Here is a 22,090-nt window from a genome sequence, read left to right on the forward strand (position 1 = left end):
CATTTGCTAAACAGAACGAAGAACAATATTGCAAATTAAGTTTTAAAAATATAGTGCATGGTAGAAAAATAGCAACTACAGGGCCCTACCGAGTTCGAACCGGTGACCTGTATATCTACAGTTAGTGGCTCTACCACTTAGTAGGGATGGCAAGGGATCTGCCCCCATCGGGTTTTGACCGCCCACATCCGATCCGAAACCCGAACCCTAAAACTCGACCTAGCCTCGAAACTCAAATGGGGTTCAAAATTACCCCTGACCCTGGCCCCGGCGAAGACCCGAGACCCCCGCTTCTCGCACACTCAGAGCCGACCCTTGGGGGGGGGGGGAGCAGTGCGGCCGCTCCGGACCCCCAACTCGTAAGGGCCCCCACCTATCCCCCGGGCGGCAAGGCCTCACCCAGCGTTGGCCCAACAAGAAACAGGAGCAGCAAGACGTCTGCCCGCCCGACCTCACCCAGTGTCGGCCCGCCAGCCCCCACCACGCGCGTCGGCACAGCCGTCTGCAAGCCCTCGATATGGAAACAACCATTCTGCAGGCCGTCTGCACGGTCGAGACTCTGCTTCACAGTCCACGCCGTTCAGCCCGTTCCAGCACCCTTTCACCTCTTGGCCGCCACCCGCCGCCCATTGCCATGCCACGATCTTGCCCTTCTTCCTTGAACCACTGTAGGATCTTGGCCAGTTGGCTGGTGGCCGCTCTGCTCTGCGCCTGCGCGAGGGGACTCCCGATCAGGAGCAGCGAGACCTCTAGGAGCGCCTGCACATGCTACTAATTCAGGAATCAGGATTTCAGGTTAGTTTCAATTAATCTGATCTTTTTTAGTTTTGTAACTTTGTAATTTATATGAGTTCAACCACTAACATGTTAATCTTTTCAATTATCAGTTCGTCCTAGGTATCATATCATCGAGAAAGTACGCATCGGGTAGCGAACAAAGGAAAAAAAGAAAACTGGTGGATGAGTTAAAAGAATCACAAAAGGGGGCAATAGACAAATTTTTAAAGAGTAATACGGACAGTTCAAAAAACCCAGATGAGTGAGCGATAGTTGATGTGGAGGAACAAACTAATATGAACGATGAAGACCAGGGCCTTACCCCTACAGAAGACAATGTTGACATCAACGAGGATGATAACAATGTAAGTGATCATGAGAACATATTTAATTCATCTGCTACAGAATCTGCTAGTGTTGATGAGCAGCCGGTTTTTACTATAGATATTTATGATCCAAGAAATTGGGATAATCTTAATAACAAAGTTAGGGACATATTAGTGAAGAAGGGGCCTATAAGAGAAGAAAATATTGTATTCCCTTCAGATGACAACTCAAGATATTTTTCGTATGCTCATTTCTCTAAAAAATGAGCAATGGGGAGGTATGACAGAAAATGGTTAGTCTATTCGAAACACGTTGATAGAGTGTTTTGTTTTTGTTGTAAGATTTTCAATTCTAGAAATTGCAAGAGTTCATTGGGGCGTGATGGATTTAGAGATTGCAAGCATATTAGTGAGAAGCTAAAAGAACATGAAGTTAGTGTTGAGCATATTACCAACATGACCTCTTGGAATGGACTGAGAGCTAGATTGAGGAAAAGTGAAACAATTGATAAAGATTTACAACAACAAATCACAAAGGAGAAAGAACGTATAAGGCAAGTTTTACTAAGAATAATTGACATTGTCAAATTTCTTGATAAACGTAATTTGGCTTTTAGAGGATCCAATGAGCAACTCTATAATGATCAAAATGGCAATTTCTTAGCTTGTGTTGAGATGGTTGTAGAATTTAACTTGGTGATGCAAGACCATCTTAGACGTATTCAAAATAATGAGATTTATTATCATTATCTTAATCATAAAATTCAGAATGAGTTGGTTTCTCTTTTGGCTTATGATATTACATATTTTATCATAAAGATCGTTAAAGAGGCAAAATATTTATCCATTATCCTTGATTGTACCCCAGATGTGAGTCATCAAGAGCAAATGAGTTTGTTGATTCGATGTGTTAATATGTCCGATGGCAAAATAAAATTAGAGGAGTATTTTCTGGGTTTCTTGATGGTGGATGATATATCTGGTTCTGGGCTTTTCAATGTATTGATTGATTCCATCAAGTCTTTTGGTCTTAATATTAATGGCATTAGGGGTCAAGGTTATGATAACGGCTCTAACATGAAAGGAAAACTCAAGGGGTGCAAAGACAGTTGCTTGATATTAATCGAAGAGATTTGTATATGCCATGTGCTTTCCACAGTCTTAATCTTACTCTTTGTGATATGGCTAAATCATATGCTAAAGCTATTTCATTTTTTGGAATTGTGCAACGGATATATGTATTATTTTCTGATTCTACCAAAAGATGGAAAATTTTGTTTAAACATGTTCCGAGTTTAACTGTGAAATCGTTGTGCAATATTCATTGGAAGAGTCGAATCAAAAGTGTTAAAGAAATTAGGTATCAAGCTCCTGAGCTAAGGTCAGCTTTGTTAAATTTAAGGGAAGCTGATGATACCGATCCCAAGGATAAGAGCGATATAAAAAATTTATTTGAAGTGCTTGGCAGCTTTGAGTTCATACTTGGTATGGTTATTTGGCATGACATTTTATTTGATGTTAACACTGTGAGTAAGAAGTTGCAATCACCGTCCATGTGCATTGAGTCTACTTTACAGCAAATTGAAGGCATAATGAATTACTTTCATAGCTATAGAAATGAAGGATTTTCTTCAGTCTGATCATAGCCAAAGGTATTGCATCTGAAATGGATGTAGAGGCATCATTTCCAGTAAAGCGTCGTTTTATTAGGAAGAAACAGTTTGATGAAACTGATTGTGATGAAGCAAATTTGCAAGCTGAGAGGGCTTTTGAAGTTGATTTATTTTTTGTTATGGTTGACATGGCAATCACTTCATTGAAAACTAGATTTGAAGAACTCCAAAAATTCAAATGTATATTTGGGTTTTTAATGAATTCAACAATCTTGAAGTCATTGGATGGTACTGAACTAAAATACCGTTGCACTAAATTTGCAGAAACTTTCTCTCTAGAGGGTTCATCTGATGTTGAGTTAAATAATCTAATTTCTAAGTTAAGTGTTATACAGTTGACTTTACCAGATAGACCAATGTTTACCATAGAGATTTTTGAGTTTGTCAGAGATGCAGATTGTTATCCTAATATTTTTGTTGCTTATCGGATCTTATTTACTGTGCCTCTGACTGTGGCATCTGCTGAAAATCTTATTTACTGTGCCTCTGACTATGGCATCTGCTGAAAGAAGCTTTTCAAAGTTGAAATTATTGAAGAAACATTTGAGGTCTACAATGTTAAAAAAGGTTAAATGGTCTGGCAACTTTATGCATTGAGAAGAAATTATTGGATGAGATTGATATTGATACCATCATCAATGACTTCGCATCTAAAAATATTGGAAGAAATTTTTAAGGTAATATGTATGAAGTATTTCATATAAATATTGTTTTTGATGCAATTTAAGTTTTTATCGGTAACAACTCATATATATTAAGAACCCCTATATTTAGTTTCGCACCTGGAGTATAAGTATGTCAAGTGCTCCAAGTATCAACCATCTTCTGTTTGCAGATGATTCCTTGCTACTCCTGAAAGGTGATGAACGGAGTGTAAGTCATCTACAAGATATCCTTTTTTTTGTATGAGTACAGAAGCAAGAAATGAGAAATATCTAGGATTGCCGGTATATATAGGAAGATTGAGAGCAAAAACGTTTTCCAATTTGAAGGACATGGTATGGAAAAGGATTCAAGGATGGAAGGAGAAACTGTTATCTAAAGCAGGGAAGGATATTTTGATTAAGGCGGTTGCTCAAGCAATACTCACCTATGCGATGTCTTGCATTGATCTAACCAAGATCCTCTGTGATGAGATAAACACTATGATATGTCGCTACTGGTGGTCACAACAAGAGAATGAAAACAATATGCACGGGTTGTCATGAGATCTGTTATGCAGAATGAAAAAGAAAGGAGGATCAGATTTCAGGGATCTTCATATATTCAATTTGGCTATGCTCGCTCGTCAAGGCTGGCGGCTGCTGATGTACCCAGATTCACTGTGTGCCAAAGTTCTACAAGCTAAGTATTTCCCAAATGGCCAGCTGCTATAGCCTAGAGGTAGGAGAAGGACCAGTCATTTCATACTCGTGGAGAAGCATCTTACGTGGAATAAATGCACTAAAGGAAGGACTCATTTGGAGGGTTGGCAATGGAGAACACATAAGACATATGGCTGGATCCTTGGGTCCCTAATGGGGTTACAAGAAGACCAATTACTCCGCGAGGTCAGTGTATACTCTCTAGTGTGTCTGAGCTAATTAACCCAGCTACTGGGGAGTGGGATAAACTACTGGTTTAGGACATATTTTAGGAAGAGGATGTCAAACATATTCTTGCAATCCCAATCAGACAAGAGATGGAGGATATATATTGGCTTGGCACTTCGATACCAAGGGTCTTTTCTCGGTTAAATCAGCATCCCCAGTAGCTGGAAGATAAGAGAGAGAGGGGTTGTGAGATAGATAGGAGAAGGTACAACACCAAACACAATATATTTTCCCGGAGTTCAAATGGGAGAAACTGTGGAGCCTCTCATGGCCACCAAAAGTCAAACAATTCCTATGGCGACTGGCACACAATAGCCTCGCGCTGCGGATGAACATTTAGCGACGGGAATGGATATTGATACACGTTGCCCGTTTGAGTCGGCCTGTCTCGAGCAGCGCAAAAATACTGCACGAGCCTAGCTCTCGGGAAACAGATTTTGGTTGCGTTTCTCCGTATTCAGGCTCGCTCGGTGCAGCGCACACTTAGTTAATGATGATATTAGCATATGATTAATGAGTATTAACTCATATTAATATATTTTAAATTGAATTAAAGCTTAATATGATAAATTAAGTATTATAAATATATTTATGTAAAATAAATATCATGTTAAATATTTACTTTTTTATTCTAATCTCATGCAACATGTATTTATACGAATAACCAAATATAATCTTTTCTCAGTCAGACTAAATATATACGATCGATAAAACGAAATGATATTACATGCTCACAGCCTAACTCAAATGGGCCTGACTCACTGACACGAACCAGGGTAAGCTATATGGGCAACCAAACGGGTCCAAAGTGAATGCGGGTGAGAAAAGGAAATCTTGTGATGAGGTGATTCACAAAGTGAACTCCGTTACCAGCGAAATTACCAGAATGAATACAAAACTTGCAAAAGAACCAAGAAGGCATATCAAGAGATGGTGTCCTCCACCGGCTGATGTGCTCAAGATCAATATTGATGGTGCGTTTATAGAAGCAGCCGAGTCAGGTGGTTGGGGTTTCATCACCAGGGACCATGATGGGCAAGCGGTGATGGCTGGTGCAGGTCGTTTGTCGTCCGTACATAGCACAGTGTGTGCTGAAGCAGAGGTGTGCTTGGCGGCACTATCTACAGCGGCGGTTCAGGGAATGACACGCATCCAGTTGGAGACAGACTCATCCATTTTGGTCACTGCATTGAACTCTAACACGTTCGATCAATCGCTAAGTGGTGTCCTCTTCAGAGAAGCCAAAGCTGCGATCTCTTTTAATTCGTGTGCTCATGAGCTTGCTCGTATTGGTTCGTGCAGGGACTCGGATCAAACCATAGATCCCCTCCTAGATTCTGTAAGAGATTTGGTGGTTCGTGATCTTGCTCAATATATGGTAGAATAAAATGGATCCCAGAATAAAATGAGCAAGCTTGAAGGTAAAAAAAAATCTTTTTACGATAGTTTATACTGTCTGTAGGCAGAAGGTAGTATAAATTTAATCTGATCATCCACGTAATTAGATATTTTTTAAATTACGACAGTAGTATTAATATTTATCCATCATACCATTGAAGAGCACTGCAATCTTTTTTTTATACCTAATCCCTAAATAATCGTTCAATCAAATAATCAGTATTCAGGCCGGTCTAAACATTAAATCTATAAATTTGCACGATATAACTATCATGCTATTTCTTTTTAAAAAAAATACCCTTATTCTATATATATACTTCTCTCATATACTTACTCATACTACCTCTAAATAATAGATAGGATTCTTACCAATCTAGACTATTCGATAAAAAAATAAATAACTCAAATTCCTTCTAATCACCGTAATTTTTTTTTAAAAAGCAATATAGTACAGTACCTCTGATCCATTCAACAGGTTTGACTACAGGCTCCGACACGGCATATAATATCCCGCGCCATACCCCACCGACTCCCGCCATGTCAGCGACACCAACCACGGACCACCGTTGCCCCCACCAACTTCCGCAACACGCTTGGAGACGTAGACGCGTGCCGCCGAGGTCGTCGCCGCCGACGAGAGGGGAGCCATTCCACGCGGAATTGGTCGATTAAATATCAGTCCGTATTACCTGGGACGATTGCTATATTGTTGGGACAGGTTCGGGGTCAGCAACACTGGATCTCCCCCTTTGCGATCTTCTCCTGTACGGTTCTGGTTGGATTAGCTCGCGCGGCGTCGAGTGATTCTCGAAGAGGTGCGATTCCGCGGCAGTCTCTTGTGAATTCGTGCCATTTGATCGGTTTTGTAGAGACGGATGCCCGTGTAGAACGATTGGTTTGAGTTGGTTAGCTCGATCTGTGAAGATTCCGGCGTAAAGATTGTAGCTTTTGGCGCTTGTGTTGCAGCTTGCAGGAGCTCTTCGCGTGGAAGCGGCGAAGTCTTTGATCCAATCAGCTTTGATCGGATTGGTGCGGAGAGATGACGATGGACGAGAAGGCGCAGATGGAGAAGCTCTCGTCGGCGGCGGCGTTCGTGGAGGGCGGCGTCCAGGACGCCTGCGACGACGCCTGCAGCATCTGCCTCGAGGCCTTCTCCGACAGCGACCCCTCCGCGGTACCACTCCTGCTCCTGCAATCACGAGTTCCACCTCCAGTGCATCCTTGAATGGTGGCGAGTAGATCTTCCTTTCGGCTTCTTGACGCTTTCCTGTTTGTGTTTGTCGCAGGTGACCCGCTGCAATCACGAGTTCCACCTCCAGTGCATCCTTGAATGGTGAGGAGACCCCTGCTCTCTTCCCCCACCTCCAGTACCGTGTGCAGTTGCCATTTTGCAATGCTTTCGGCAGTTCTTAGGTGATTATTTTAGGATTATGTTGAGATGTGTGTTGTTAGGATTAGAATGGTGTCGTCTTGGACTGGACCAAGTAGGTTTTATGGTCACATGTTGTGGGGATGAATGTGGGATTGAGCAACATCGATTTGGTTAATTAGTGCCAAGTGAGATTAGATGTGAAATGGTGATGGATCGAGGACCACATTGGATCTGAGAATTGAGTTATCTGTCACATTTATTTGTATTTCTTACACTTGATGTTGATTTAGGAGTATGAAACAATACAACCCTTTTGGACATTGCCAATCTGAAGTGACTGGGTCTAATCCCTGCCCATCTGAATTAAACCTAATCTGAATGAGTAGCAATTTCTGCTCTAAACTGTTTGGTGGTCAGTTCAACACATCGACCTGTGATACATAGCGCTTTCCTCTCAATCACTTTTTTTCAGAAAATGGAAACTTGTACCGGCCTCTGCATCGTAAGATGCACGCAACCTAGTTCATTATTACATCATATCAGCATAAGGCTGAAAATTGATCTGAAGCTAATAATAGACCACATGCTTTCCTCTCAAACACTTTCTGATGTGCTCGAATTCATCCTGTAGGTGCCAGAGAAGCTCCCAGTGTCCCATGTGTTGGCAGGCAATCTGCATGAAGGACCCTATGAGGTAGAAATTCTGCTATATATATGCCTCGACTGAAATTCATTTTTCAGTTCGTCTCACTTGTATTCCTTGATTACTGCAGCCAAGAGCTCCTTGAGGCTGTTGAACAAGAGAGGAATTTGCAAGAAAACCGTGCACGCACAACAACAGTTGTTCGTCATCCACTGCTCGGAGATTTTGAGGTGCAGAATATTTACCATTTATATTTGGTGTCCTTACAGTAATGTCTTGCCTGTATATTCACTGAATTCCTGCACAACTACTGATGTCGCTAATTCTTTCACTCTTTCAGGTACCGGTTGGTGTGGATGATGCTGAATTTGAGGAACGTATTATACAACATCTGGCTGCTGCTTCTGCAATTCGTAGGTCGCACCGGCATGTTAGAAGAGAGGGTCGCCGCAGCAGATCGGCAGCATATGGTCACCCACAAATTCTAATCTTTTCAAGTACCGAGGGCACTTCTGGCCATTCCATTTCTTCAAATTCACGGCAAGAAGGGAAGAATGAACATTCTCCTGCTGTAATTTCTGCTCGCCCATTTCCTACTGTGGCTGCTACAGAAGAAACAGCTGCAGACACATCTGTGCATGATACTACTTTGGTTAATGCCCCTGCTGGGTCAAATAATAGGTATTTCCTGCGGAAAAGGTGCCTACATGGCTACAATCTACATGTATCTGTTTGCTTTTCATTTGCATGGGGTTAACACTTGCTACATCATGATCTGGATCAGAGTTTCTAGGAATCAATCTTCGCCTGTCAGCCAAGATGGAGCTGGACCATCTGACTTGCAGTCATTCTCAGACACACTCAAATCTCGCCTGCAATCAGTTTCAACAATGTATACTTCTACATTTTTACTCCTTTGAACATTAAACACCTGTGGGACAAAATCATTATTAACATACATAAGCGTCTCTTTTTCCCTCTTAATATTATGATGCTCAGCTCTCCTGCATATTTGAGAAAAAAAAACTTACATAAGTGCCCACCCTTCACAATACCAGGTACAAAGATTCTATAACAAAAAGTACACGTGGGTGGAAGGAAAGGTGGTTCACCCAGAATAATACTATATCAAATCTTGGTTCGGAGGTGAGGAGGGAGGTCAATGCTGGAATTGCTGCTGTATCTCGTATGATGGAGCGATTGGAAACACGGGATGGAACAGGACCATCATCTACTTCTCCAACCAATATCCATTCTGCTTCAGATACAAATAATCAAGGAGCTGTACCTTCAAAAATTGCTACTGTTGTAAATGACACCTCGTCTTCAGCAACTTGCGTGTCAAGATCAGGTTCTCAATGAGCCACTCTACATCTGGTTATGAAGTACGGTACGTGCTATGCTTCTACTCCGGAAGATGTACCTGACATTCTGTCACATTGTGTAATCAGTTTGTTACCAGCTCATTAGTGATTAGTCAGTGAAGCAGATGTTATCATGTTACATGCCAAGTTGCTGTTCAATAAATGTTTAGAATAAATTAAACTTTTACCGTGCAAGTAAAATCGTTGTAAATTAATTTGGATATGCATCATTGAGGGATCATGATGATGCTTTAGTTCTATCAGATGTCAGGGATCCTAGTTTACACAAGGATACTGTACTGCATAGTGTATATGATAGGCTGGGAAGACGATCGGTCCAGTCTTTCCATCTTATCTATCAAGTATGCCACAATAAGATGCCATCACTAGGGAGATGCACCATCATATATAGTGTTTCAGTGCTTTCCAAAAAATCAATTACACAAACTTTGAACTGATAAATAGATGGCGTGATTTGCAACTATCCACTATTTGATCATTAGCCATATTCCTTCTATGTTTTGTGTATTTTACTTTCTGAAAAAATTGGATATACCACTCAAATTTCAAGAGAACATCAAACGGCGATTGCTTTAAACTGTCAGTTTACAGCAGATTGATGAAGGACAAATTTGTTTCGTATGTCGATTATGATCTCCCTTTAAAATGTAGAAGCTTAAGGTTTTCCTTTTTTCTTTTCTCCGACCATTGTGTGGTCCTTTACTTCCTTTTCTCCACGAAGCTTGAAAACATGTGCTTTTCTCCAGGTCCAGGATGAGCCTGCCTGATGCTTCAGAACATCACCTTCAGTAGGCCGGGCTGTTGCTTCAGAAGTTCTCTGAAGCATTCACGGAAAGACGAAGGAGACACCATGCGTGCTTGTAGTTCTTGTTCAACGTTCACATGTATTGTATCTTGTGCAATATTCGTATGGATGTAATGAACTGGTTCGTTGCGAGAATCTATGTGCACATGGTAACTCAACACTCACCACACATGGACTTTTGGTCTTGTTAGTTTCTGAAGACACCTGCAACGCCAAGAGCATGTTGTATCTGTCTAGTGTGCTCCTCTGAGACCATCTTATCAGCCAAAAAAACATCAAAACATCCTAATATATAGAATTACAGAAGGAGCATAAACTGAGGAGAACTGACTATTACTGGTGAACGACATTATTATCAGCATGAGTCCTACTCAGTCCATGTGTCTCTTTCTGTTTTTTTTTTTTAAGTATATGACACAATGGAAAATTGACATGGATGCCAAGTAAGTCAGTTCTACTCAGTTTATGCTCCTTCTGTAATTCTATATATTATTTCAGAGTTCAGACCCACAGTAAGTTGCAAGCTTCCTGATCAAACTGACCTCTTCTTTCAGAACAAATATCAGCTGAACGTTCATTGATTAAGCTTCTTTCAGAAATCAAGGATGGTGGAGGCCTGTCCTTGATTTCGATCAATGTCCTAATATATATTAGTACCCTCTGTTCTATTGCCTTAATTATGATGCAAAGTTGTAATCTAACGAGCCCCAACAGTGAAGGATGGTGGAGGCAGTGGTTTGCGCGATTGCTCTCGCGCCGTCTTGCGGTTACATATATAGTGGCTTACTGATTAATAAAACAACAGTAAAAGAGCTCGTCAATGTTTGAACCACTAATGACATCTAGATAGTATTATTTCAGTGCCCATCGATACCAGTGGGTACGTCTTGTTAGGTTTAAACTAATCTAAACCGAGATAATTACTTAGCCTAATAGCATAAACACTTAAATCATAATGCGGAATTAGGTAGATTTGACCTTAATTAGATGATGCCATCGGGAATGATTTCTGCTGCTTGGGAAAGAGCAGTGACAGGGATCAGTGCAATGTCGTAGGTGAAGCCTCGGTCGGTGTAGGTCAGTGGACAAGCATCGAGGATGAACGTTGGGATGTTCGCTCACCTTTCGGAATATAACACCCACGCCACGAATTATTTCGTTCCATGACATTCTTCCTATTTTTCCTTATTTTCTTTTTCTTTTTTTTTGGCACATGGAGTTCCTAAACTACCATTCAGTCATTCACGTCCAAAAGAATATGTTCAAATTACACTGATCTGACTTCACCATTTGCTCCCTTGCACACACCCTTGCATGTTTTACACTGATCCATGATAAGCATCTGCCTTGCGTTTGTTCTTGAAGAAGGAAAGGCAACTCATGAAGACCCTGACGAAGCATATTTTCCAGGAGAATGATGTCAGTGAGTGAAATTGATTGGGTTCAAGAGTTGAATATATCATATGCCTGACGCCAAGAGTAGAGTACACACATGCCTGACGCCAAGAGTTGCATATATCAAACCCAGAGAGAAACTGAGAAAGAGATGCCAGGAGTACAGTACACACATTTGCATGACCAAATTGCTAAACTAGAAGATCACTGTGCATTATACACAGATTAATCATGCAAGAATTGGCCACATGTGTTTCCTAACCATCAAACTGGTGGGTACTTTGTACTCTTTCTTTATAGAAGTAACTAGTATTCCCATGATTCCCAATAACTGGTTAAGCCAACAAACAGAGATTACTGACAGAACAAAGTCAGTGTAATTGGAGTTAATAAGAAGCAAAAGCAGGTTAGCAAATGGAACTCGCAAACAAGTTGCACATTCACTCACAAAATTTACTAAACTAAAAGAACACAGTGGTACAATTAACATCGAAAATCTGTACAGATTTCTTTTGAGTATTTTCATGCAACCGCTAAATAGTCGTCTTTAGAGAACAAGAATGCTACAAGACATTCGAACACAAGACCGAAATCAAGAATTGCAGAATGTGGATAACAAGAAGCATAGTACCTTGAGCAGGATCACCACTTTGATCGTCAACCTTCGGGAGGCCTGGATCACGGATGCCGACGGTCGCCATTGCCGTTTGCTCCTGTGCTGCCGGCTGCGGCTGCACGAGGGATGGCGCCGCCTCAGCTGGCCCCGGCTGCAAGATTGCCACCGTCACGCCGGAGCTGCTCCCGGGCACAGCGTGCGCGTCGGCCGGGGCTGTTGACAGAAACAAATTTCAGCTTTCTATTGCAGAAATGTTGACAAAAGCAAGACACCTAATTTTATTGACCAAATCTTAAAGGGAACGATAGAAATGTAATAGTAATCTTGCACATTTTGGGCTGTTTGGTTCTCGACTCCAAGAAGCCAATCCAAAAATTGATCATGGTAAAACTAGAGTCATGCCAAGACCGAGCTAAAATTTTGATCGGTCAAAAAATTGAGGTGACTATTTTAGACATCAAAATCTTGCCTAGCTTTAAAATTTTGGCCGGCCAAATTTTTCGAGCCATGGCAAAATTTTGGCCTTGATCCAAATGAAAGCCAATTTTCTTAGATATGACCAAATTTTGGCTTGGCTTCTTAGAGGCAAGAACCAAACAGCCTCTTTAAACCTGCATGGCTGGTACTTTGACAGTATATCTGTGTGTTAAACATGCACATGTATGCACAAATGATGGGAATTGCTTCTGAGCCTTGCTAGGAACAAAAACTATATGAATCCAGGAGCTCAAGCTGATTCACATGCAAAGGCAAGAGAGAGCTAACATGACAATCGATCCTTTCATATATCATCACCAGGATAGAAATTTCATGAAGCTACAACACGATACTACTACGTCTACTATGAATGAGTAATTCACCAACTCAAAAGGTCACTCTGATAATAAAATCTCCCTGAATCTCCATTCAGTCTACATGTACAATTGATGATTTAAGCTGTAGTGCTTGTTGGAGTTTGAGCCCAAAAAGGAGATCTCTCAACATCAAACAAGCAGAAACTTGCAGCCAGATTAAATTCTTTTTGTGATTAACAAGGTTCACCAGAAATAACTTTCTCTCGCATTTTCATTCGTCTCGTGCAGTTCAGTATATGCGTTCTTTGCGTGTACAAAGATAGGTAATAAGCAATAAGTACAGGGTTGTAATTAACATGCCAGTATTATTGGAGTTAATAAGAAACAAATACAGGGTTGTAATTGGCACCTGCAAACATGCTGCACTTCCACTCACAAAATTTTACTGAACTCAAAAAACTCAGAGTGGTAGGTATAGTTAACATCGAAAAACTGCAAAGATTTCCATTACTTTCTCTTAAGAATCGGATTGATAAACATGGCTCTTGAGCCTTGGAGAACAAGAATGTTGCAAGACAATCAAACACAGGGCCGAAATCGAGAAGTGTAAATGTGTATAGAAAGAAGAATACCTTGAGAAGGATCATCACCTTGATCATCTGCCTTCGGGAGGTCTGGATCGCGGATGCCGACGGTCACCACAGCCGTTTGCGCCTGTGACGGCGGCTGCTGCTGGATGAGGGATGGCGCAGCCTCGGCTGAGTCCAGCGGCAAGATTGCCACCGTCACGCCGGAGCTGCTCCCGGGAACAGCGTGCGCATCGGCCGCGGCCTGCGGCGTCGTCATGTCCTGCTCCCTTGCAACCTCCTCCACGACGGCTAACAGCCACGCCCACGCTATCTGCTGCGCCATCTGGCTCGCGGCCTCCACCGCGGTTGCCCACTGCTCCTGCGTCGTTACGCCCTCCTCCCTTGCGATCTTCACGAAGGTGGCCAGCTGCTCCGCCTGCGCAATCAGACGCGCCAGCCGCTCCGCCTCTGCAATCTGCCGCGCCAGGTTCTGCGCTACCTTCTGGTGCAGCGGCGTCACGACGGAGCTGGTCTCGGCGTGCGCGTCGGACGTGGCCTTCAGCATCATCTCCACCTTCATGGCCTCCACCGCGACGTTCCACTGCTTTATGGTCACCGACCCACCCCGCGGCAAGCGCTTAGGGTCGAAGGGCGCGGACGCGGCCTCCTGGCCGGTGTAGCCGACGAGCTCCTTGAGCTTGGCGGCGAGCTCGGTTTCGACCTGCTCGACCCTGATGTTGAGGATGGGGGTGGCGCTGGCGCAGCCATAGACGGGTTTGCGGCGACGCGCAAGGGCCTCGTAGACGAGCGAGGTGACGGCACCCCCCCGCTGGTCCGCTGGGAGGCCTCTGAGCAGCTGGGCGACGTAGCCGGCGCCGAACACCGCGCGCACGACGCGGTAGAGATGCTTGCACGCCGCGCACGGCGGCCTCTCTCCCAACGACGACGCCGCCGCCTCAGACGCCTCCTCCTTTTGGAGCCTTCCAGAAATCCAAGAAAGAAAGAAAGATTCGGACTCAGCAGGAGACAAATCGAAAATGAAACGAAGCGAGCAAGCACTCCGGCACGCACATGCACCATGGAAATTCGCACGCCGCGCGCGACAGCCTTTCTCCCGACGATGGCATCACCTCCGACGCCGACATCACCTGACCCCTCGCGGCCGCCAGCGCGGCGTTCAACTGCTGCGTATTCGCCTTCTGCCGAGGGACTGGGAGAGCCAGGGCCTGGTTGACGAGCGAGTTGATGGCGCCCTGCCGCCGAGCCACGGGGAGCTCGCGGATCAGAGCGGCGACGTTCCTGGAGCGGAACACCGCGTGCACGGCGGCGAACCTGTCTGGGTTGTCGCCCCACGGGAAGTAGGGCGCGAACACGCACTCCTGCACGCAGCTGCGATGAAAATACTTGCACGCCGCGCACGGCAGCCTTGCTCCCCGCGCCATCACCTCCGACGCCGGCCGACGCCACCTTCCGGAGCCTTCCAGAAATCCAAGAAAGAAAGATTCAGATTCAGCAGGAGGCAAATCGAAACGAAACGAAACGAACAAGCAAGATTTGCATACTCCGAGCAAGCAAGCGAAGCAGGGCGTGCTTCCTTACCAACTACCAAGGCAAGGTCGACGACGAGGGGACGACGAGGAGAAATGGAGGCGAGGCAGGCGTGATGATCTGATGGTGGTGGAGGTATTCGTTGGGGCGCCACAGTCTTAAAAAATGATAAAATAGAAAACATGCACCACTCGTATTTACTTAAAAAATAATATATGGGTATATTTATAAATCTAGGATTTGTATTTGTTACTCAAATTCTAAAGAATCTCGAAATGGTGGGCCTGGGCCAGGTGCCAAATATAAACAACAGTGCCGTATTCGATATCTCAGGTGTCGAATACGGCCTGCTCTGCTGCGCGATCACATCCTGTCTCCCTTTTCGCGCGCGGTTACGTCAACTTATCTCGCTGTCACTTCATGTCTCTGTTGTACACGGTAATCAGTGATCCTCACGCTGCCGTTTTTTGCTATAAAATGAGAGCACATTTGTGAGGAGTAGTATGAGCGCATGTACGAGCCGCAGTGCGAGAGGAGAGCAGAAGCGCGAGTAGAGGAGAAGAGAAGCAGCAGCGTAGCGTGTGAAGAGGAGAGGAGAAGCAACATGAGGTGAGGAGTAGCGGCAGCGTGAGGAGAGGAGAATTAGCCTGAGGCAAGGAGGAGCAGCAGCGCGATATGCAATAAGTACTTAAATTATGTTTTTAATTAGTACTTGCAGAAATAATAGTAATTAGAGTAAGCAGAGTGTTTAATCTGTTTTGTTTCATTTATTTAATTATTTGCTTAGTTTGATTATATGAATATAATTATTTATTTAGTTAGTGTAATAGTAATTAGCGTGATGTTAGGTAATAGTAATTATTTACTTAGGTTAATAGATTGTGTAATAGTAATTAGCGTGAATTTGATTAGTTAAAAAAAATTGGGTTGAACAGAAAGATTTGATTCAAATCATAATGCACTGGTAAATTGTCAAATTGATTTTTTAATTAATAGTGGTGGTCGGTTTAATTAGTTTTTTAATGCAATCCATTAAAATAGTGATGCACACATGAACTCCTAGCCTTAGTTAAATAAAAGAAGCAGCTATGAAGTAAAATAGAGGAAAGTTTTTACTATCTTGTACTCACTGTAGACTCCAGTACTCCCCTCAGCTCACTTAGTAAAAAAAATCTATGAATAGGTTAACAGTGAAATGTCAATTTATAATGAGATTAAATATTTGCTCAATATAAATTTCCTCTTAGTTTAATTAATATTTTAATTCAATATTGAATATTAATTATTTCATTTTTATTCAATAATGATAATTTAATTAGTATTTTTAATTACTTAAATATTTAGCAAGTGTATCGTGCAAACATCTGAGTAGTAATTTTATTAGATGTACCTTAGTTTAGTAGATATAATATGACATTTCATATTTTTTATGGAGAACGTCCTACAATTTTGTACGGGAGGTTCGTAACAATTCAGAACTGTCAGCACATAGAGAGTTCGGTTGAGGTACCTAATGACCTAGATGACCTGAAATAACATGTTATGAGCCTTTTATGTGTAAACCAACAATCTCGTACTGTTATCCTGGAGGGTGTGTGGCTACAGGTTGTTTCAAATAGTGAGATGAGAAGGAACAATGCATGTACTTTGTACTCTCGTAAGGTATTGGAGGAGAACTTTGATATGTAGATGTACGTAAATATAGTGCCACGACTGGTGCATGTTGATACAGTGATTACCGTGGAAGGATCAGCCCAGCAGGTGATGCATGAAGAGGATAGATGGCATGTAGGGGAGGACAGTTCTGGTAGAGAGGGAGCTAGAGTGGACCCTTCTGATGTAGATGCAGGATGCATAGATGATGAAGCCGATGGTAGCGGGGATGAAGAAGATGCTGACAATGATGACCCGGTGTCAGTGATCAAGTACTTTCGTGGTGCTGATTTGCTGGATTGTGCCGTCGTTGAGTATAACACCTTATCTAACTAGGGATACCGGAATATGGACATCTATGTCGGGCAACAGTTTCGTAACAGGGGGAGGTCGTCCACTTTATTAGCAATTATGCTGTAATGACAAAAAAGGACCACAAGTGCTCCCGGTCTAACACTACGGAGTATGAGGTCAGGTGTATTAAGCATCCAATTTGTCCTTACTTCGTATGAGCACATAAACTGAAATATGAAAACTATTTTGTGATCAGTAGACACACCCCATATATATGCAGCGAAGAGGCTATTAGAAATGTGAGCCACACTGTTGATGCGAGGTTCATAGCCCAACTCCTCGTCACCCTTGCTGACACAAATATTTGTTTATCGCAAAAATCTATTATAGAGGAGGTGCAGACTAAGACGTGTATACTGATTAAAGATGTTGTTTGGAAGTTTTGAGGAGTCTTACAACTATACTCCGAGGTTACTGCAGAAGATTGCCATGACATATACAGGGACTCAGTGAGCGATGGCAGATGAGCCGATCAAGCTAGAGGATAGGTCATACAACACCACTGACCGATATCTCATTAGGTTATTCTGGTCCTTTGGACAATGCATCAAAGCTTTCAGACATTGCAGGTCGGTTCTATGCGTCAATGCCACATTTCTAAGTGGCAAGTACCATGGTACCCTTATGACAGCGATGATGGAGAATGCAAATAATCAGATAATTTATCTCGTCTTTGCAATGATTGAGAATGAGAACAATGATAGTTGGTTGTGGTTCCTCACTTTGTTGAGGACATGTGTCGTGGGTAACAGGGAACGAGTTTGCATCATCTCTGACCGCAACAAAGGCCTTCTGCATGTGTTGGATGTGTTGCATGATAGCACAAACTACTTCATTGCATGGTCTGATGTGGAGAGAAGGTGGTGCATGTGCCACTTGGGAGAGAACCTGTACACAAGGTACCGCAGCAAGTCTCTTGTAAAGAGATTCAAAGGTTTGTGTCTGCAGAACCAGCATGCGAAGTTCAACGAGATATGGAGAGAGTTAAATGAGACCACTCGTAAGATGATGACAGATCAACAAGAACGGGAGGACCATCTGCGAACGCAAATAGTTGGGGATAAACTATTGTTAGCCGTTCACGTGCTACGTTTAGCTAGTGGATAGTGGGAAAACCGACGGAGCGTTGGGCCATAATTTATGATACTCATGGTGCCAGGTTAGCACTTAAATTTAAATGATCATATTGAACCCTATCTTATGCAAATAGGCCTTCTAATTTTTTTGTATCCTATGTTAGGTACACCATCATGACAACGAACATAGCGAAGACGTTCAACAATGTTCTAAAGAGAGTACGAGGCTTTCCGTTGTGTGCCATCATTGAGCTCACATTCTATAGAACGGCAGACTACTTTCGAGACCGTGGTAATGCTGCTATGAATTGCAGCACATGGTTCACACCTAAGGTGAAGGCAATCTTATCCAGAAGGAGGAATAAGGCACATTTTCATCGGACGAGGATCTATGACATGACCAACAATGACTTCGAGATCATGTGCCACCATAAGTATGCTTTAGGGTATAGCGCGGAGGACACCGTGCAGCAATGTCAACTTAGGCCTCACGAGGTGAAGTGCACATGCATAAACCAAAACTGCACCATATCCCGTGCTCGCATGTCTTAGCCGCTTGCAGGGACATGAGCGGCAATGACGAATCACGATACGTAGCACCATACTTCACGATAGATGCATTGAGGAGCCCATGGCTTCCAAGATGCAGTCCTTCAACATCGAAAGCAGCTACAAAGCGATCGAGGGGCCTACGTGGGTAACTTATTCTCAAGCACGATGCACGGATCTTGTAAGACCTAGATCCATAAGGATGCAAGGTGACATGGATGAAGCAGATGCTGTTGACGGCTTAAGCAAGTGCAAACAACCTGTCCATGACAGGAGGACATGCCCGACCCGGCAGTAAACTATTATGCACTATCGAACTGTGGTGTTTTAGAGTTGTTACATTTTATTAAACCATAAAGCTTATTTTTCACCTATTTATTGAACCATGAAGCTTGTAATATATTCTAATTTGGTATTAACATACTTATTGAACCATAAAGAGTGTAGTATATTCTTTTTTTTATCCACATACGTATGATCATGAAGTTTGTAATGTATTCATATTTGTTGTTCACCTACTTATTGAACCATATAGTTTGAAATCATTATCATAGTTCATGCTGGTCTTCCCGAGCTTCTTCAGCAGCGGTACAATGAGAACCATAGGGGACAAATGATTTTCACAGGGCAGCAGGTGCCACAATTATATGTGATTTTTAATTGCCAAGATAATTTGCTACTAACTCAGTATATCTATTGGATACCTTTTGTAGTTGCTTCCGTTGAGAGGTAGTAGTGTCCACAAGATTAAGGAGTTAGACCCTCGATTCCATGAGCTGCTCGCACAAGCAGGCTTACTACCTTTTGCTCTCATGATGGCTAGAGCTTCCATGCGTGTGGTGGTAGGACACCTCTCCCGCCAAGTGAGGAACCACTGCTCACAGGTTTCGTCGATCGTTGGCGTCCTGAGATGCACACGTTCCACTTTCTTTTATGTGAGATGATCGTAACATTGAGGGATATGGCCATGCTAACCGTGCTGCCAATCAGGGGTGCTCCGTTAGTAGTTTCGCGACCAGCGAAGGAGCAGTGGAAGGGTTATGTTGAGAGCAGGTAATTATTTTTTATACTGTACTTCAAATATTGTAGTGCTATTCAAGCTTCATTGACCCTCTGCATCTTGTAGGTTTGGTGTGTCATATGACAAGAAGGATGTTGACCTCTCTATATCCTGGATTCATGGGCTATCACAGTTCAATCCATGGCCACCGGATGCGAATGAGGCTATAGTTATACAGCACTATGAGGTGTACTTGTACGTTATGCTGGGAGGTATCATGTTCTACAACATGGTATGCGATTATGTTGTTCCCCATATTATATGGTTAGCGAGTCAGCTCGCTTCACATCCTTATGAGCCGATATCTTACAGTTGGGGATCTGTTGTGCTGGCTGCCACCTACAGAGGATTGTATAATGTAACCCGGTGATCAAAGAAGAAAGGATCTGTAACAGGCTGTCTACACCTCTTACAGCTATGAAGCTAGGAGTACCTTCTGGTTTGTTAGCCTTAGGTGCTCAAGAGCTACTATCCAGTCCCCATTTTCGATGGCATTGCAGATAACATGAGACCTACGATAGGGTATCGGTGGATACATGCTAGGCTGAGATGGAGTCAGCAATAAGATCATGGTAGCTACTCACGGGTGATCAGTGATTTGGATGTTCTAGGCTGAAATGAAAGAAAATTATAGAATTAAATATTTCGTTTCCCTCTGAAATTCCCGTAATTCGCAAAATTTCACCAAAATTTTAATCCCTGCCAATTACCACCCTTTACTTGTTTCTTAGTGATCAATAATACTGACATGTTCCCAGTTACTTATCTGACTTTATACATGCATAGAATGTATTTACTGAAACTAATATTGTGAACCTAGTTAATCAAAAAAAGAAGTTAATCACAAAAAGGAGTATTTGGGAGATCTCCTTTTTGGCATCAAGGTCCAATAAATACTACAGCTTAAATCATGAATTGTACATGTAGACTGAATGGAGATTTGCCACAGAGTGACTTTTTGAGTTGGTGAATTGCTCACTCATGGTAAACTTGGTAGTAGTACCGTGTTGTGGCTTCATGAAATCGAGACTAGACATGGCCTAAGAGTGCAATAACTTCCTTAATGAACTACATATTGGTTGTTCTGTCAGTAACTTCTGTTTCTCGGCTCAACCAGTTACCGATCGGACTACTAGTTACTTCCATTAATCAAGAGTACAAAACACACACCAGTTTGATAATTAGGAAACACGAGCGACCAATTCGTGCATGATTAATCTGTGATGTAAAATGATCGTCTTGTTTAGCAGTTTGATCATGCATATGTGTGTACTGCACTCAATCAATACCACTCTTGGCATCAGGCATATGATATATGCAACTCTTGAATCCAATCAATATCACTCACTGACATCATTCTCCAGGAAATATGCTCTGTCAGGGTCTTCATGAGTTGCCTTTCCTTCCTCAAGAACAAATGCAAGATGGCCAGATGCTTATCATGGATCAGTGTAAAACATGCAAAAGTGTGTGTGTGCAGAATGGAGCAAAAACAGAATGGGGTTGAAAAATGCAAAACTTATGTTTTGCTTTTGCTGCAACGTTCTTTTCGAGTACCGTATTACCTACGACATAATCCTTCTTTTCCCCAGTTCATTACTTGTTAAATCTGTTCTGCCATTTTGTGTACACTTAGATAGAAGCCTCTACTGGAGCATCCAACGGAGTTAATATTTTTACTCAGATGCTAGCATCAGGAAGTCCGATGGATTGGATGCTCCAATATCATCCAGAAGAAAATTTCCCACCGTAACATTAAGACTTATTTCGTGTAATATTTTCATAAAAAACTTATATGGTGTAGAATTAGGTATAACATATAAAAATAACTATGACAATAAATTTCTATAACGTCTGAAACATTAAATATGAGCTTCTAAAACATTGGAGATGTGAAAATATATGAATTAACTTAAATGAATAATTTTTTTCTGATCTAGATTTGGACGCAAAAAATTTTGAGATCTAACATATGAAAATAACTGTTCTAATAAATTTTCATAATATTTAAAACATTAAACTTGCACGTTTAAAATATTAGAGATGTGAGAACATAAAAATTAACTCAGATAGATAATATTTTTAACCGCTCAATCAAAATATCCGATACAACCGGACAGCCGGGCCACAGCATTACCGCTAATTACGTATATGCAGCGTATGACACAACGCCTAGTCCGTGTCAGACGTTCAGCGAACGTAGATAACGTTCACCAGGGAGAGAAAAAAAAAAGCTTGGAGCGCACCGAGTTAACGAGTGACAGGTCCGATGTTTTTCGTTTCGTCTTGGACGTTCTAGCGGAAGCATTTCCCCTATTTTTATGGTGCCGAATTGTCTGATTCGAATCAGACAAGCAGTATCACGTTTCATTGAGAAGAAATGATTTCCGTAAACTTTGGACGATGCATCTGCAAATATAGTGTGTATTAAGGATTCAATTCCTGAATTTTCTATGTGCAATGCGCCAACCTTCTTGCAAAGCGTAAACTTGAATTTTCTAGACC

At 42.3% G+C, this 22,090-nt stretch overlaps 1 protein-coding gene across 2 annotated transcripts; it reads left to right on the plus strand.

Moving 5' to 3' along the window:
• The first annotated feature begins 6,330 nt into the window (after positions 1-6,330).
• Positions 6,331-10,135, plus strand: LOC133892422 (E3 ubiquitin-protein ligase RHF2A-like). Of its 2 annotated transcripts, none has more exons than XM_062333180.1 (9): positions 6,331-6,581; positions 6,733-6,940; positions 7,053-7,099; positions 7,770-7,832; positions 7,912-8,011; positions 8,122-8,480; positions 8,566-8,673; positions 8,840-9,171; positions 9,913-10,135. In XM_062333180.1, the coding sequence occupies exons 2-8, from the start codon at positions 6,806-6,808 to the stop codon at positions 9,141-9,143; spliced, it is 1,116 nt and encodes a 371-aa protein (XP_062189164.1). In that variant the 5' UTR covers positions 6,331-6,581; positions 6,733-6,805; the 3' UTR covers positions 9,144-9,171; positions 9,913-10,135. The 2 variants fall into 2 exon arrangements, with proteins under 2 accessions (XP_062189164.1, XP_062189165.1); XM_062333181.1 differs by having other exon boundaries at positions 6,334-6,581; positions 8,122-8,462.
• The last annotated feature ends 11,955 nt before the right edge of the window (positions 10,136-22,090 follow it).

Source organism: Phragmites australis, chromosome 15 (genome assembly GCF_958298935.1).
Source record: "Phragmites australis chromosome 15, lpPhrAust1.1, whole genome shotgun sequence".
In the NCBI taxonomy this organism is placed as follows: Eukaryota; Viridiplantae; Streptophyta; class Magnoliopsida; order Poales; family Poaceae; genus Phragmites; species Phragmites australis.